Source organism: Falco rusticolus, chromosome 1 (assembly GCF_015220075.1).
Source record: "Falco rusticolus isolate bFalRus1 chromosome 1, bFalRus1.pri, whole genome shotgun sequence".
Classification (NCBI taxonomy): Eukaryota; Metazoa; Chordata; class Aves; order Falconiformes; family Falconidae; genus Falco; species Falco rusticolus.
This window is the reverse complement of record NC_051187.1, coordinates 27,035,184-27,048,178: the sequence shown is the minus strand read 5'-3', so window position 1 is coordinate 27,048,178 and position 12,995 is coordinate 27,035,184. Positions and strand designations below refer to the sequence as shown.

General features: G+C 56.3%; 2 protein-coding genes across 6 annotated transcripts in view; one reads left to right on the top strand and one right to left on the bottom strand.

The window, feature by feature from the left end:
- The first annotated feature begins 1,092 nt into the window (after positions 1–1,092).
- LOC119154018 (apelin receptor A-like) lies at positions 1,093–2,141 on the top strand. The gene has a single exon (XM_037401103.1). The coding sequence runs from the start codon at positions 1,093–1,095 to the stop codon at positions 2,125–2,127; it is 1,035 nt and encodes a 344-aa protein (XP_037257000.1). The 3' UTR covers positions 2,128–2,141.
- A 7,958-nt stretch (positions 2,142–10,099) lies between these two features.
- Positions 10,100–12,995, bottom strand: part of MORC2 (MORC family CW-type zinc finger 2) — a 49,119-nt gene continuing 46,223 nt past the window's right edge. For 4 of the 5 annotated variants that reach the window (XM_037375237.1, XM_037375235.1, XM_037375236.1 and 1 more), the window contains 2 exons: positions 12,167–12,355; positions 10,100–11,048 (listed from right to left, as the gene is read on the bottom strand). In XM_037375237.1, the coding sequence (XP_037231134.1) occupies positions 10,980–11,048; positions 12,167–12,355 (258 nt within the window). In that variant the 3' untranslated portion in view covers positions 10,100–10,979. Of the gene's footprint in view, positions 11,049–12,166; positions 12,356–12,995 lie in introns of those variants that run through there. The other variant, XM_037375240.1, reaches the window with a different exon arrangement.

Below are 12,995 nucleotides of genomic sequence, written 5' to 3'. Positions count from 1 at the left end.
ATGAAGTCCGCGCTCTCAACTGCAGCATCAGCCTCTCCTTCCCCCTTGTCTGAACCGAGCGATGCTAAGAGCCCCCGCCCCTCCTCCAGTGCATACTCACTCTCCCCCTATGCTTGGCATACAGAGATTGCTTTGCAGGCAGTGGCCACCTTCTCCCCATCACCAGCTCCAGTGGGAACAAGGACCTGACAGCTCTTACAACACACCGGCTGGGATGAACAAACTCGCTTCTGCCTTTGAGAAAACACACTAAAAGTGCAGGTCTCTGCAGAAAGCAGTGGGAAGGACACCCCACCCACCACCTCTCCTCCATTCCTCTGCACTCGAACCAGGAGGCAGGAGCAGGTCTGGTGCTGGAGGGAGCAGCTGGAAGGAGGCATGAGGTGCTAGTGGGAAGGTGGAGGGTGGCGCTTCACGAGGCCAGGATGCCCCGGGGCTTGCTTCACCTCCTTCCACCAGACCTCCACATCCCACTCGGCCAAGGCTACGCACCAGCACGGCAACACCAAGGAGCACCTAGTTCTACAACGCAGCGCTGACGCGCCCGGAGCTGGGAAGCCCACAGGCTCCCCACGCCGAGTGCTGCTGCTCTGCTTCCCTGCCGTGCTCACCGGGAGGGTTTTGCACCCGTTGCTTGCTGCATCCTCGACGGCTCGTCCTGCGCGATGCCGGCGCTCGGCTCCGACCTTCAGCCCCGGCACCGTGCCGGGCATCCGCTCGCCTTCAAAGGCTGCGGGGATGCGCATTTCGGGTGCGCTGGCACCGCAACCCCTCAGGGGCACCGCAACCCCTCAGGGGCACCGCAGGTGGCATCGTGGAGTTTATACCAAAATCCTCCCGCGCCCGCCTGCCGTCGCCCCCCGCCCATGGCGCTCGCTGCCCCGCGGGCCGCGCCCTGCTCCCGGCGCGGATAGCGGGGGCGGGCGGGGCGGGGGGCTGCTGGGCAGCTCCCAACGAGGGGGTCGGGGTCGGGGTCGGGGCGGGGGAGATGGTGCGCCGGGGCGGAGCGACGGTCCCCGGGCTGTCCCGCGGCGGAGGCGGGGCCGCCGGCCGCTTATAGCGGTGCGGCGGGGCTGGGGGCCGCCGGCCGCGATGGAGTACGCGGAGGCGGAGGAGTACTACTACGGGGAGGAGGTGGCGGGCAACGCGACGGGGGAGGCGTGCGAGTGGCAGGCGGACTGGGAGGCGTCCTTCTCGCTGCTGCCGCTGCTGTACCTGCTGGTTTTCGCCCTGGGGCTGTCGGGCAACGGGCTGGTGCTGCTGACGGTGTGGCGCGGCCCGCGGGCGCGGCGCCGCTCCGCCGACGCCTACATCGGCAACTTGGCGCTGGCCGACCTGGCCTTCGTGGCCACGCTGCCGCTGTGGGCCGCCTACACGGCGCTGCGCTTCCACTGGCCCTTCGGCGCAGCGCTCTGCAAGCTCAGCAGTTTCCTGGTGCTGCTCAGCATGTTCGCCTCCGCCTTCTGCCTGGGCGGCCTCAGCGCCGAGCGCTGCCGCGCCGCCGCCCCGCCGCCCCGCGCCGCCCCCCGCCGCCGCCCCGCCGGGCTGGGCCCGCTGGCCGCGCTCTGGGCGGCGGCGGCGGCGGCGGCGCTGCCGGCGCTGCTGCTGCGGGAGGCGCGGCGCGGCCCGCGCAACCGGACGCTGTGCGAGCTGGCGGCGGGCGGCGCGGGGCGGGCGGCGGCGCTGAGCTTGGGCGCCACGGCGGTGGGCTTCGCCGCGCCGCTGCTGCTGATGGCCGTCTGCTACTGCTGCGTGGGCGCCGCCGTCCGCCGCCACCTCCGCCCGCGCCGGCGGCTGCTGCGGCTGATGGCGGCGCTGGTGGCCGTATTCGCCGGCTGCTGGCTGCCCTTCCACCTGCTCAAGAGCCTCTTCGCGCTGGCGGCAGCCGGGCTGCTGGAGCTGCCCTGCGCGCTGCTGGGGCTCATCGCCCGCCTGCACCCCTACGCCACCTGCCTGGCCTACCTCAACAGCTGCCTCAACCCGCTGCTCTACGCCTTCCTCGACGGGCGGTTCCGCGCCCGCTGCCGCCTGCTGCTGGGGCAGCGCCGCCCGGCCGCCGCCGCCTCCTCGACGCCCAGCGGCCCCACGCAGCGCTCGGAGCTGCCCCCGGCCGGCACCAAGCTGTAGCGCCCGCGGCCACAATAAACGCCCTTTCCGCCGCCGGAGCCCGCTGCCTCCTTCCTCCGGCTGCGCTCGGCGCGGCGGCCCCCGCCCGGGCTGGGAGGGCAGGCGGAATCCGGAGGGGGGGGGGGCGGGACCCGCGGCTCCGGTCACCTGCGGGCGCCCCGGCCCCCGCCACAGCGCCAGGGACGGCTCTGGGCCTCCCGCCGGGGCCGCCGCGCTTGCCAGGCCGGGGGCAGCCCCTGTGCCCACCCCGCCCGGGGACGTGCCTCCCCCCCCCCCCCCCCCGCGGCGGGCCGGGGGGCGCTGGCTCAGCCGCCATCACCACCCAGCCAAGCCACGGCTCCGTCGGGGTCGGCCAGGCAGCGTCCTGTGCCCTGTGTGCCCTCGGGGCCCGGCCAGCCCGTGTAAGCCGTGCCTGGGGGCTGCTTGCAGCCAGCAGCGCCCAGGGGGCTGCCAAGAGCTGGGAGGGTGCGGGCGTGCTGCCGTCCCCCCCGGACAGGGCTGTCCCAGCGGGGCCCTGCAGACCACTGGACCCTGTGCTCCAGCAGCTGGGTGGGTTTTCCTTGAGCTCAGGCGAGCCAGCCTTTCTCCAGGCACCATCTGGCACTTGAAGTGTCCTCCAGGCAAACCCTTCCCATGTCCAAGGGGTGACACCTGGGCCCCTGGGTGTCTGCCTGCTGAACTGGTGCCAGGCGGGCAGCACCAGGGCTTTGGAGCGTTGCATTGAGTAGAAGAGCTGCCGATCCCACACTGCTCAGGGTGAGCCTGCCCTGATGCGGGCTGTGGTGGTCTCTCATTTCTGGAACTCCATGGATGCATTGCCCCTTTCCAGCTGGCAACAGGCAGCCCTTCTGTGGAGCCTAATGGCCACCTCCGAGGGCTGAGCCCCTCAGAGGGTGCGGGCTCTTGATGGTACCGCTGTGGGTGCTGGGACAGGACCAGCCAAACCTTGTGGTGAGGACGCTGCCTCACCAGCGAAGCTGCACTAGAGAAAGCTGGGTCTGAGCTGAGCAGACACCCCGCATGGCAGCACTGCATGTGGGGGACAATGTGCTTTCTTCCTCCCCTGCCCCTGCAAATCCTGGCTGAAGTTTTTGCTGCCTTGTCTCAGTACCCAGATGTACTTCTGCGGGTACAGTCTTCCAAGCCCAGACCAAAGTGGGTCACAGCTGTGCAGAGTGACAAGGTGTTCACCTTGAAGCCGTGTACACAGCGGCACAGAGGAGTGTCAGGCAGCACAGACGTAGGTGGGACGTCCTCAGCCCCACTGGTCTGGACAGGACATCAGGGCAGTGTAATACGGGCTGTAAGCACTGTACCTCCCAGGTACCCTGTAGCATTCCCTCCCTGCTGCTGCTCTCCTGGGGCGCTGCTATCCCTCCATCCCCATGCCAGCCCAGGGCACCAGCACCAAACCGGGACAGGCTCATGGTCCACAGCCTCCAACTGCTTCTCCTTCCCCTTCAGCTCAGCTGGGCAGCTCTACCTAACCAACAGCAAGGTAAAAAACCCTCAGATGCTATCTGTCCTTCCTTCTGCCCAAGCCTTGCTTCCATAAGGCTGCAGACTTTTCTTTCCTTGTGAAATGCTTGAACCAGAACGCTTGGGACATCTGCCAGGGCAGCTGCAGACATGGCTCCAGACCACATGAGGGGAACATGAATACAGGTAAGGAGAGCCCTTGAGGAAACGCTGAGGGTGCAGGGGGGATCCCAGGAGGGGCAGCCACTCACCACAGCCCCCTTCCTCTGCAAAAGCACAGCAGAGAGGAGATGGTGACAATGGGGCTGGCAGGTGGGAACCATCCCATTGCAGGCACTGCTTCCCCTGGAAGGAAGGCCAGGAAGGGGGAAAGTTCACAGCCCACCTGCCCTTCAGGTGGCCCCACATGCTTGAATTCACACCAGTAACCCGCTCTGTCCCCAGACGCTCTCTGGAAGCCCCACGGTCTGCGTCCTACAACAGTGCAAGATATGCCTGCTGTCCTTGGCCCCAAGGCACCTGCTCCACACCAGCCCTGTGGGCTGCCAGGCCTCCTCCTGCACTCCAGGGACAGAGAGGGCTCTGCAGTCAGCCTTGCCACCCTTTGGGGCTTCCCCTGGGGAAAGGTCAGAGTGACGCTCAGGGCTGGAGCCCATGCAGAGGCAACTGGGACCAGCCCCACTGTGCTCCCACAGCTATCACAGCCCCTGTCCTAGGTGAAGCCGTGTCAGACCCATCTGTCCTCCAGGCTGGTGGCCACACAAACCCTGAGTGTTGGCTGGTCAGGTGCAGGGTAAACATGGGGATGGGCTGGGGCCACGCAAGGCGTAATCACACCAGCCAGGGCACCTGCCTTCCCTGCTCTGGCATGCAAGCCCCTGTCCAGAGAAGGAGCAGAGACCACTCTGCATGCTTCCAGGGTTTCTGCTCCGTGTGTCCACTGCTGTGTACTAGCAAGATGCATCCATGCTCCTGCTGCCCGTGAGTGCTGCATCCAGCTTCAAAACCAGCTCTCAAAGCTCAGGCTGTCTGGGCAGTGGTTGGTTTGGACCTACAGCATGCTGCAGGATGGGTTTGGGGGCAACTGAGCAGTGGTGGGGCTGGTCCTGCCCATGCCATGGGGCAGAGCAGCTCTCCTCTCCAGCTACCACTTTGCCTGAAGGCAGACAAGCAGCTCTGGGGAGGAGAGGGCTGCTAGGAGCAGACAGTGATGAGCCCATGGACCCACCTAAGCCAAAGGACAGCAAGGCAAGAGCAGGATCTGGGAGGAGCAGTTGGGCGCTCGGCCCAAGGCACCCCATGAGCCCCAGGGTGGCTGCAAATGTAGGAGCAAGGCTTCCTCCCCAGCACTGCTTCCTACGTTGAATGCTCAGTCACATCCTCTCCATCTCACTGCAGCTGCCTCCTGACACACCCCCCAGAGAGACATGCCTGTGCCATGGCACTCCAGGAGGGAGCTGGGCTGACAGTGGGGGTAAGGGGGATGTGAGAATCCTTCTGTAGTCATGCTCAGGTGCTGCAGGGTGGAAGAGGTTTTAAAAAAAAGCCAACAACCCAGCCTGCTCCAGCCATCCCCTGGATGGGTACATGGGATGGTGGCTTGTGCCAGGCAGGCCAGAGGCAAGAGAGGGGAAACAAAGGCATGTGGAAGTGTCAGCAGCCCAGGGCCAGCACCTGCACCTTAGCACCCACTGTGCTGCGCCATGGGTGAAGCAGCACCAGCATCACTGCTCTGCCCCGGCAGCTACTCCTTCCCAGGCTGGAGCGGCTGTGCAGAGGATGCCCAGCTGCCTGCAGGGCCCAGGACAAGGAGCTGCTGGCGGCTCCCAGTGCTCAGACAAGGGCCCCACTGTGTGCTTAGCCGTGGGCAGCCCTGGGCACTGCCACACCTTGTCCCAGGGCTGGCTGTGGTGCTGAGTGCCTGCCTTCACTCCTCTGGGGAGATGCCAGCTGACCCTTTCAGGGTGAGGGAAGCCGCTTCCAGGCAGCTGCAGCAGGAGTTGGCGGCTGGCAGGAAAAGGAAGACTTTGTCCCCTTGTCTCCCAAAGAAATGTGACAGAGCCAACAAAGGCAGGGTGGGGGTGCCCTGGCAGGGGACAGGGATGCCTGTCCCCCTGGGGGATGTTTCCCTGGAGACAGGGCAGCACCAGGGGCTGATGCCTCCACACGTGTCCTGTGTTCCCAGGCGCTGGTGGCTCCTGCACAAAGAAGCACTTGATGAGCTGGTGGCAGTGCCCTCGCTCAAGGGGTCCTGCCATGCAGCCCACGCCTGGCAGCTGAGCTGGCAGCTTCACCTCAGCCTGGCTGACTGTGGCCCAAAGGAGGCAGAAGGGGAATGGCCCTGGTGCCAGGGCCATGCTGGGCAAGGAGGGCATGAGGCCACCAGATCTGCAGCACCACAGCTGCCCATGCCTGCCTTGGCAAGCAAAACGAAAGCCACTTACTCCGAGAACACCCAGGGATGCAGGAGCCAGCGTGGTGGCACTGGTCCTTAGCCTGGCTTCTCAGCAGCTGTTTTGCAGAGGCCAGCCAGACCAGAGCACACCTCACCGTCAGCACACGCAGCATCAGCTCACTCAGGCACCCAGCCCCAGGCACGGCAGCCCTGCACACGGCCTTGCAGCACCATCACTGCTTGCTGCAGGCAGACACAGCTTCTCAGAAAGGAGAGACAGGGAAGACAAGGGCTGTGGGCTCGGTGCACCATGCAAACACCCTGGACTGGTATCCAGCCTCCCTTCCAGGCTGAGCCGAGGCTACTTCCAGTCCCAGCTGCCCGTGTCACTGGGAGTCAGGCTTCTCCTTCCCAAAGAGCATGATGGGCTCTGCAGCACCACGCTCCTGCTGTACTTGTCTAACTCAGCATGTCCTGCCCTGCTCAGATGCTTTGCTCACTGTGCTGAAGTAACAGCAGCCTTAGAAGGCCTTAATATCCCCAACCCCTTCCTCCTTCTGGAGCAGCCAGTGGTAGCACCCCGCAGAGAGGAGCTCCCAGCAGGATGAGGGGACAGTGTATTTATGATTTGTTCTGCTCAACAGGCTGCAGCCCAGGGAGAAGAGGGAGCATTTGGGGGCTAGAGTGGCCCAAAGCACCTGGTTTCTGCATGCAGTGAAACCGCATGGCAGGGACCCCTGGACATGCAGCCTGGGCTCACAGAGGTCCCCAGGAACCTGGTCTCTTATGCCACTAATGTGGCAGGTGCCCAGAGTCCTCCAGGCCTCCCAAGGCATGATGAAGATCTTTCTTGGAGCCTTCCCTCCAGTGCAAGTCTAAGAGGAGGGTCTCCTCTGCAGCTGCTGTGCAGCTGCAGCTTTGCTGATGAGAAAGGGTATAATAGCAAGATCATTCAAGAGCTGCCTGTCTGGTCTCACCCCACAGAGCAGGCACTCGTCAAGTTAGGCCATGTGTGACCAGGACTGGTGAGGCCATGAACAAATTCAGATGCTGCTAAGAGGGATTTCAAGATACCTGGTGCTCTTCTGAGTATATCAAGATACTGTGGGGCCTGGAGACCAGCAAGACCTTCTTGGCAGAGAAGTCTGCTGTGCCTTTCAGGTAAGGCAGTGGCAGGAGACTGGCCGTGCCCCACTGCATCAGAAAGAATAGCCCTGTAGGGTAGCTGAAAGCAAGTGGCACCCCAAAGCCCAGCTGATCCTTGCTACAGGCTGCAGGAACAACTTGCAAAAAACCAGGAAATATTGACCCTGTTGCTATAAAATCAAACCCTGGATCTGATGCTGGTGATGTGGAGTTTCGAGCCTCCGTTTAAGGAACAGCAGCAATACACAACCCCTCAAAAATGTGCAAGCAGGACTGTGTCCCTTGTACTGGGAGAGGGACCAATTGCCACGAGCTCAGGTGTTCCTGTTCCACTCTGCAAGAGAAACTGGGCAAATCCGTACATGGCGGAGGATCACCAACAGAGAACCCTGGTTCCAGGTTAAGGCTGGCACTTCAGCGAGGGAAGCAGGAAAGGACAATCATGGTCCTGCTGACAGAAGCCCCAAAAGGCCGTGTGCTACAGCAAGGAAGAAGCTGAGGCAGTCAGCCTGGAACAATAATCATCACAAGACCTGAAAGTTCATGCTCAAAAAGTTATTTTTCCCCTCATTATTGTGATGGGTTGACCTCGGCTGGACACCAGGTGCCCACCAAGCTGCTCTGTTACTCCCCTGCTCAGCAGAATGGGGACAAGGTAGGGAATAAGATGAAAAGAAACTCACGGGTCATGATAAAGGCAGTTTAATGAAGCAATAGCCAAAGTTGCATGCGTAGAAGTGAAGATAAACAAAAGATGTTATTCTTTACCTCCCATCAGCAGGTGATGTCCAGCCACTTCCTGGCAAGCAGAGATCAGTGCACATAGCTGTTGCTCCGGAAGACAAATGTAAATAACAAATGCCCCCCTTCCTCCTCCTTTCTCTTAGCTTTTATATCTGAGCAGACATCATATGGTATGGAATACGCCTTTGGTCACTTTGGTCCAGCTGTCCTGGCTTTGTTCCCTCCCAAGATCTTGCCCACTCCCAACCTGCTGGTGAATGTGGGGGGGAGGTTGGAGGGACAGCGCTGACGCTGTGCCAGCCCTGCTCAGCAGCCAAAGCAGCGGCGTGTTATCACCACCCTTCTAGCTGCCAACACAAGCACAGCGCTATGAGGGTGCTGTGGGGCTCAGCCAGACCCAATACAATTGTTAAATACATAAATTAACAACCTTACCAAATAGAAATATGTATGCTACAAAGTATCTAGGTGACAGCTGTGGAAGGAGTTTCCAAAATGGATGACTGTAATGACAGGCATAAAGGATTGACTTAAGGTGGTCTTACAGAGGGGATGCTGTACAAACTGCAACTCATGTACTTCTTAGTATTGCTAGTGTAAGAAACAGCTGGAAGCGTAGAGGAAGGCTGAGGAAACTGAGCACAGACACGGTATCAACAGGCTTAACTGTAGCATAAAGGTCTAACTGCCAAGGCTGTAGCAGGCGAGAGACCTTCAATAGGCAATTGTAACGGCCTCCAAGGCTGCAACAGGGACATCCTTGTTAGATGCAAGGGACAAACACACTCACTGGAGAGGTGTGTGATGCAGGAAAGTGGTGCAACCCTCCCCCTTGAAGACTTTAAGACCTCAAGTGGAAAAGGTCCTGAACAACAAGATATAGCTTTTGAGTGCACCTTGCTTGCAGCAGGCTATTTAAATAACCTCCAGAGCTCATTTCGTTCCCATGGTTTTTCTGGACTACCAGAAAGGTTTTGAGAATTAAAAACTTGGTTTATTGGCACTTAGAAGTTCTTGGTTTGCTTTTCCAAGAAAAATGGAAGTTTAGAGAGGACACATCAATTTTACTGATGAAAGTAATGCAGGGAAGAAATGTAACTCAAAAAAAAATTTGGTACAAGATCAAAAAAATGAAATGCCATTAAAAAAAAAACAAACCAAAACCCCCAAAACCTGGAAATGAGAAGTTTCCAGAGAATAGAGAAACACTGAGTAACACCTTCCTAACAGGAGAGCAGTAGGGGATCAAACTATGTGCAGAAGCCCAGGAAACATGTAAGAGCTATTTATCCCACATTGGTATACTCCGGGTGTTACAAATGAAAGCTTGCAAGCAGCACCATCTCTGAACTGTATTTTAATGAAATCTGGTTCTTCAGAATTTCTGCCGGCCAGCTGGAAAGGAAAAAGATTTATTCATCTTAATATAAAATTCAGCTTCTACAGAAGGATAATTTTCATCTGAAGCACCATGTGCCATCACAATTAACAAAACCTCCACTAGGTGTAAGGAAATTGAGAAGACTGGCAGAGCTTGCTTCTGCATTGAAGGGATGCTGCCACTCCCTTACCTACATTTATACCAGGATGTCCAGGCCCAGATTCTGAACAAATGCAGTCAGTTTCACCGTGTGCTGCTAAAGGAGCTGGAATTCAGGTAATAAGCAAAAGTCTTCCCTCTCTTCTGCAGTGCTTGGGAGGACTTGGGAGTTCTCGGGAGTTCTCCAGGACTACAAACCATTACTGCTTAAGATTTTCTGTGCAACAGATATTTAGTTTGGATTTTTTTTCCCCCCACAAACATCTATTACACATTCCGCTGTCAAAAGAACCCCAATGATCTATTTCATTTGATGTTCCTGAAGTTGGGCACCTCTCAGTCACACTGCATTTCTTCAAACCACCAGGCTGTAGGGGACTTCGGCTTTCTGAGCACCAAGTTCATGGGACATCTTGCCCTAGTAGACTGGAGAAGCTGGCTAGCCAGCGAACTCAAACCGAGTCACCTTGGCCAAAAGCAGTCTGCTAGGAGCTGTAGTGCAGTCTCCAGCTGGGAGGATGAGGGAAAGGCATTGTCCCTGCTGCTGACCCAGGGCCAGATGTGACTCAGCAATGCAGGGCTCCAAAAGCTCCAAATTCCAGCACTCTTAATAATAAACTACCTGGATGGAAGAGCAAGTTGATCAAAGCAACACAAACCTGAGAGAGTGACAACAGAATAGAGGGTCACTTTATTTTCATCTGGTTGAGGAGTTTTTCTGCTGTTGTAATTATGTCTCAAAGAAATAGCAGCAAAAGTGTGGAATAGGGTGACTGCTAACAAAGAATCTGAACTCCAGCTTTCCACCCCTGATGATCACAATCCACTGCAAGCAGCCTAGGAGGCCATCATCTTCTAAAAGTATCCTCAGCCTCTGACTGCTAGCATGGTGACAATCCCACCTGCTTACAGAGACCTCGTATTCAGGAACCTCACGGCACTGGCAAGTGCCAATCCCCTACCCTCAACCCCCTCAGAACCACCGAGATTTCATTCTCTCTCACACTCACGCAGGGACTGTGTTTTGATCTCCTCTGTGTAGCTCAAACTCCTGACTTGGTTTTCTCTAGCCCAAGTTCAGTATCTTTGAACTCCAAGTACTGATCACCTCTTCCATAAGTCAAGGCTTATTTTTAAGTTGCTGCTAGGTTCTTAACTAAGACAACCTGCTAGGCAGGATGCTCTGGTCTTCCAGGTTTTGCACATGAATACACCCCAGATGCAAAGAGGGTACTCACACTTTTACCTCACTAAAAACCCACAGCAACCCTCTCATCATATCAGGCACAGTTCCTATTTCTTTTAAAAATAAATATTTATAAACAAAAGGAAGATATTCAGATAACTACAACGTTAAACGTTTTCTTGCCAACAGCACAAATGTCTTTTTCATGTGAAGTCACAAGAACAAGTTGAACACCAACACAAGTAACTGTCTAAAAGCTCTCTCTGCTCATCAGCTGCCATAGTCCTCCACTGCAGGAAACCACATCTCCCATCGCAGCAAACAGCTCCTCTGTACTTCTCTAGGACTTGTACTGGGGCTGCTCAATCTCCTTTCGTGATCAAGTCCTCGATATATGCATCCAGTTCATCATCTGTGTTAATATCAATGTCCTAAAACCAAAGGCACAAGAAATACCAGTGAAAAGTGAATCCTGAAGAGCAGTGCAAGGACAGACAAGACAGAGCGGCACAGTATCCTCTACAGCAGGGGTCCTCAAACTTTTTAAACAGGGGGCCGGCGTGCAGATGAAGTGGCAGGAGGTCATCTGTGGCTGCTTGGTTTCCCCCCCCAACCCCCGGCTGTGGGGGGGGCGGGGCGCAGGGGGGTTCTGTAAATACTGGGCGGCGGGACTGAGGACCCTGGGGGGCTGTATCCAGCCCGCGGGCCACAGTTTGAGGACACCTGCTCTACAACATCTGTCTTGGTCAGCCTTTACTACACTCTCCAGGTGCTGGCATCTGCTCTGAAAGCATCACCAGCTTTCCTTGTCAGAGTCTGACAGAAAACACCTGGAAGCCAGTCGGCATCTGATGCTCAAACAATGCACTCAACACATTTACTGGGCTGATCTGGGTCAAGTCAGTTGGGATTTTTTTTAGCTTTAACACACATTTTCCTAACAGGGAGCAACTACTTCCATCTGCTTTCACTAGCTTCCCTATTTGGTGCTCTTAATTTTATTGAAAGTAGTTTCGCATTTAAAGTTGATTTATTTAAAAAGCTTTTATTTAAATATATATTTGCTATTTAGATTTAATATTTAATAGTATAATTAACAGATCTTACCATACAATTTTTTGTATTTTTATTTGTTTAATGGATGGGGTTCAGAATCTAACACCACCTCTGTGCCTAAGAATGGGGCAGAAACCCCCTGCAGAACACTACCTACACCCAGGGAAATTCTCCCGCAGTCCCTATGTTTCATAGCAGAAAGCAGAAAACAAATAGAAGCTGTGTTCTATTTACATGCCATGAAAAATCCATCTGCAAAAAATTAACACTCATCAGGAACCCAAGACCTGGATTCTAAAAGGTGGGTAGTGTCAGCACTGCACGCTCAGCTGCTTCTGAAATTCTAAGCCAAGCTGCACCCAACTGAGGAAGAACTGAAGCCCAGTTAAATGCTGGACTAAAACATCTCAAGTGCCTGGAGGGGCCTGGCTCTGGGGAAGGTTGCTACTAGTGGTTTTGCACCGTTGTGGTTTCGCACCCCTTCCTCACCCACCTCCTGCACTTTCTGCAGAAGGGCCACGATGTTGGTCCTCAGCTTCTGCAGTTTCTCCTCTGTTTCCTTCAGCTTTCTCTCCAAGTTGTGGAGGTTTTCTTCACAGGCTTTGGCCCGGGCGTCAGCGCGTGTCTGATATGAATTGCACAGGTTCTGCAGACCTATCTCATACTGTTTGAAATATTCTTTCTGTAGAAGACAAAACATAACAGATGACATGTTAAGAAAAAGCACTGAGCATCAAGAAAATGCCAACAGTCGCAGTCAGCAGTTGCAGCTTGTAGAAAAGCCCAGCTACTGGCACCCTGTGACCAACCACCACCAGCCTAACATCGTGCCCCTGCACGCCCTGCCAGAGTAGTTAACCATGCTCACATTTGCATTTCTGATTTGCCTACTGCAGGCAGCACAAAAATCACAATGGTTTTTACATACCTCAAAGACCAGAACTGCAACAAAAGCTGCCTGAATGCAGATTAAGGATGCAGCATGTTTTAAAAAGCCTAAAACCACAGTTATGCTGTCAGAAAGATCTGACAGCCTCTGTACACAGTGAGTTTCCTCAGTATAGACCACCCAGACAACACAGTTTATTACTGCAAGGCAGGAACATCTACCCTTGCAGAAAACTCCAGACAAGATCTGCGCGTCCTGTGGAAGCAGCAGAGGACCGGTAACGCAAGAAGACGTCTGAATTAACAAAGAGGAAGAGACAGGAGAGACTGCCAATAAACAGATGGTGAGTAAGGGAGCTGGGCACTTTGTAGACTACCAAGTAAGGCTTACACTGATCACCTACAGATGCCTCCTGAAAAGGCCTCCTTTTGTC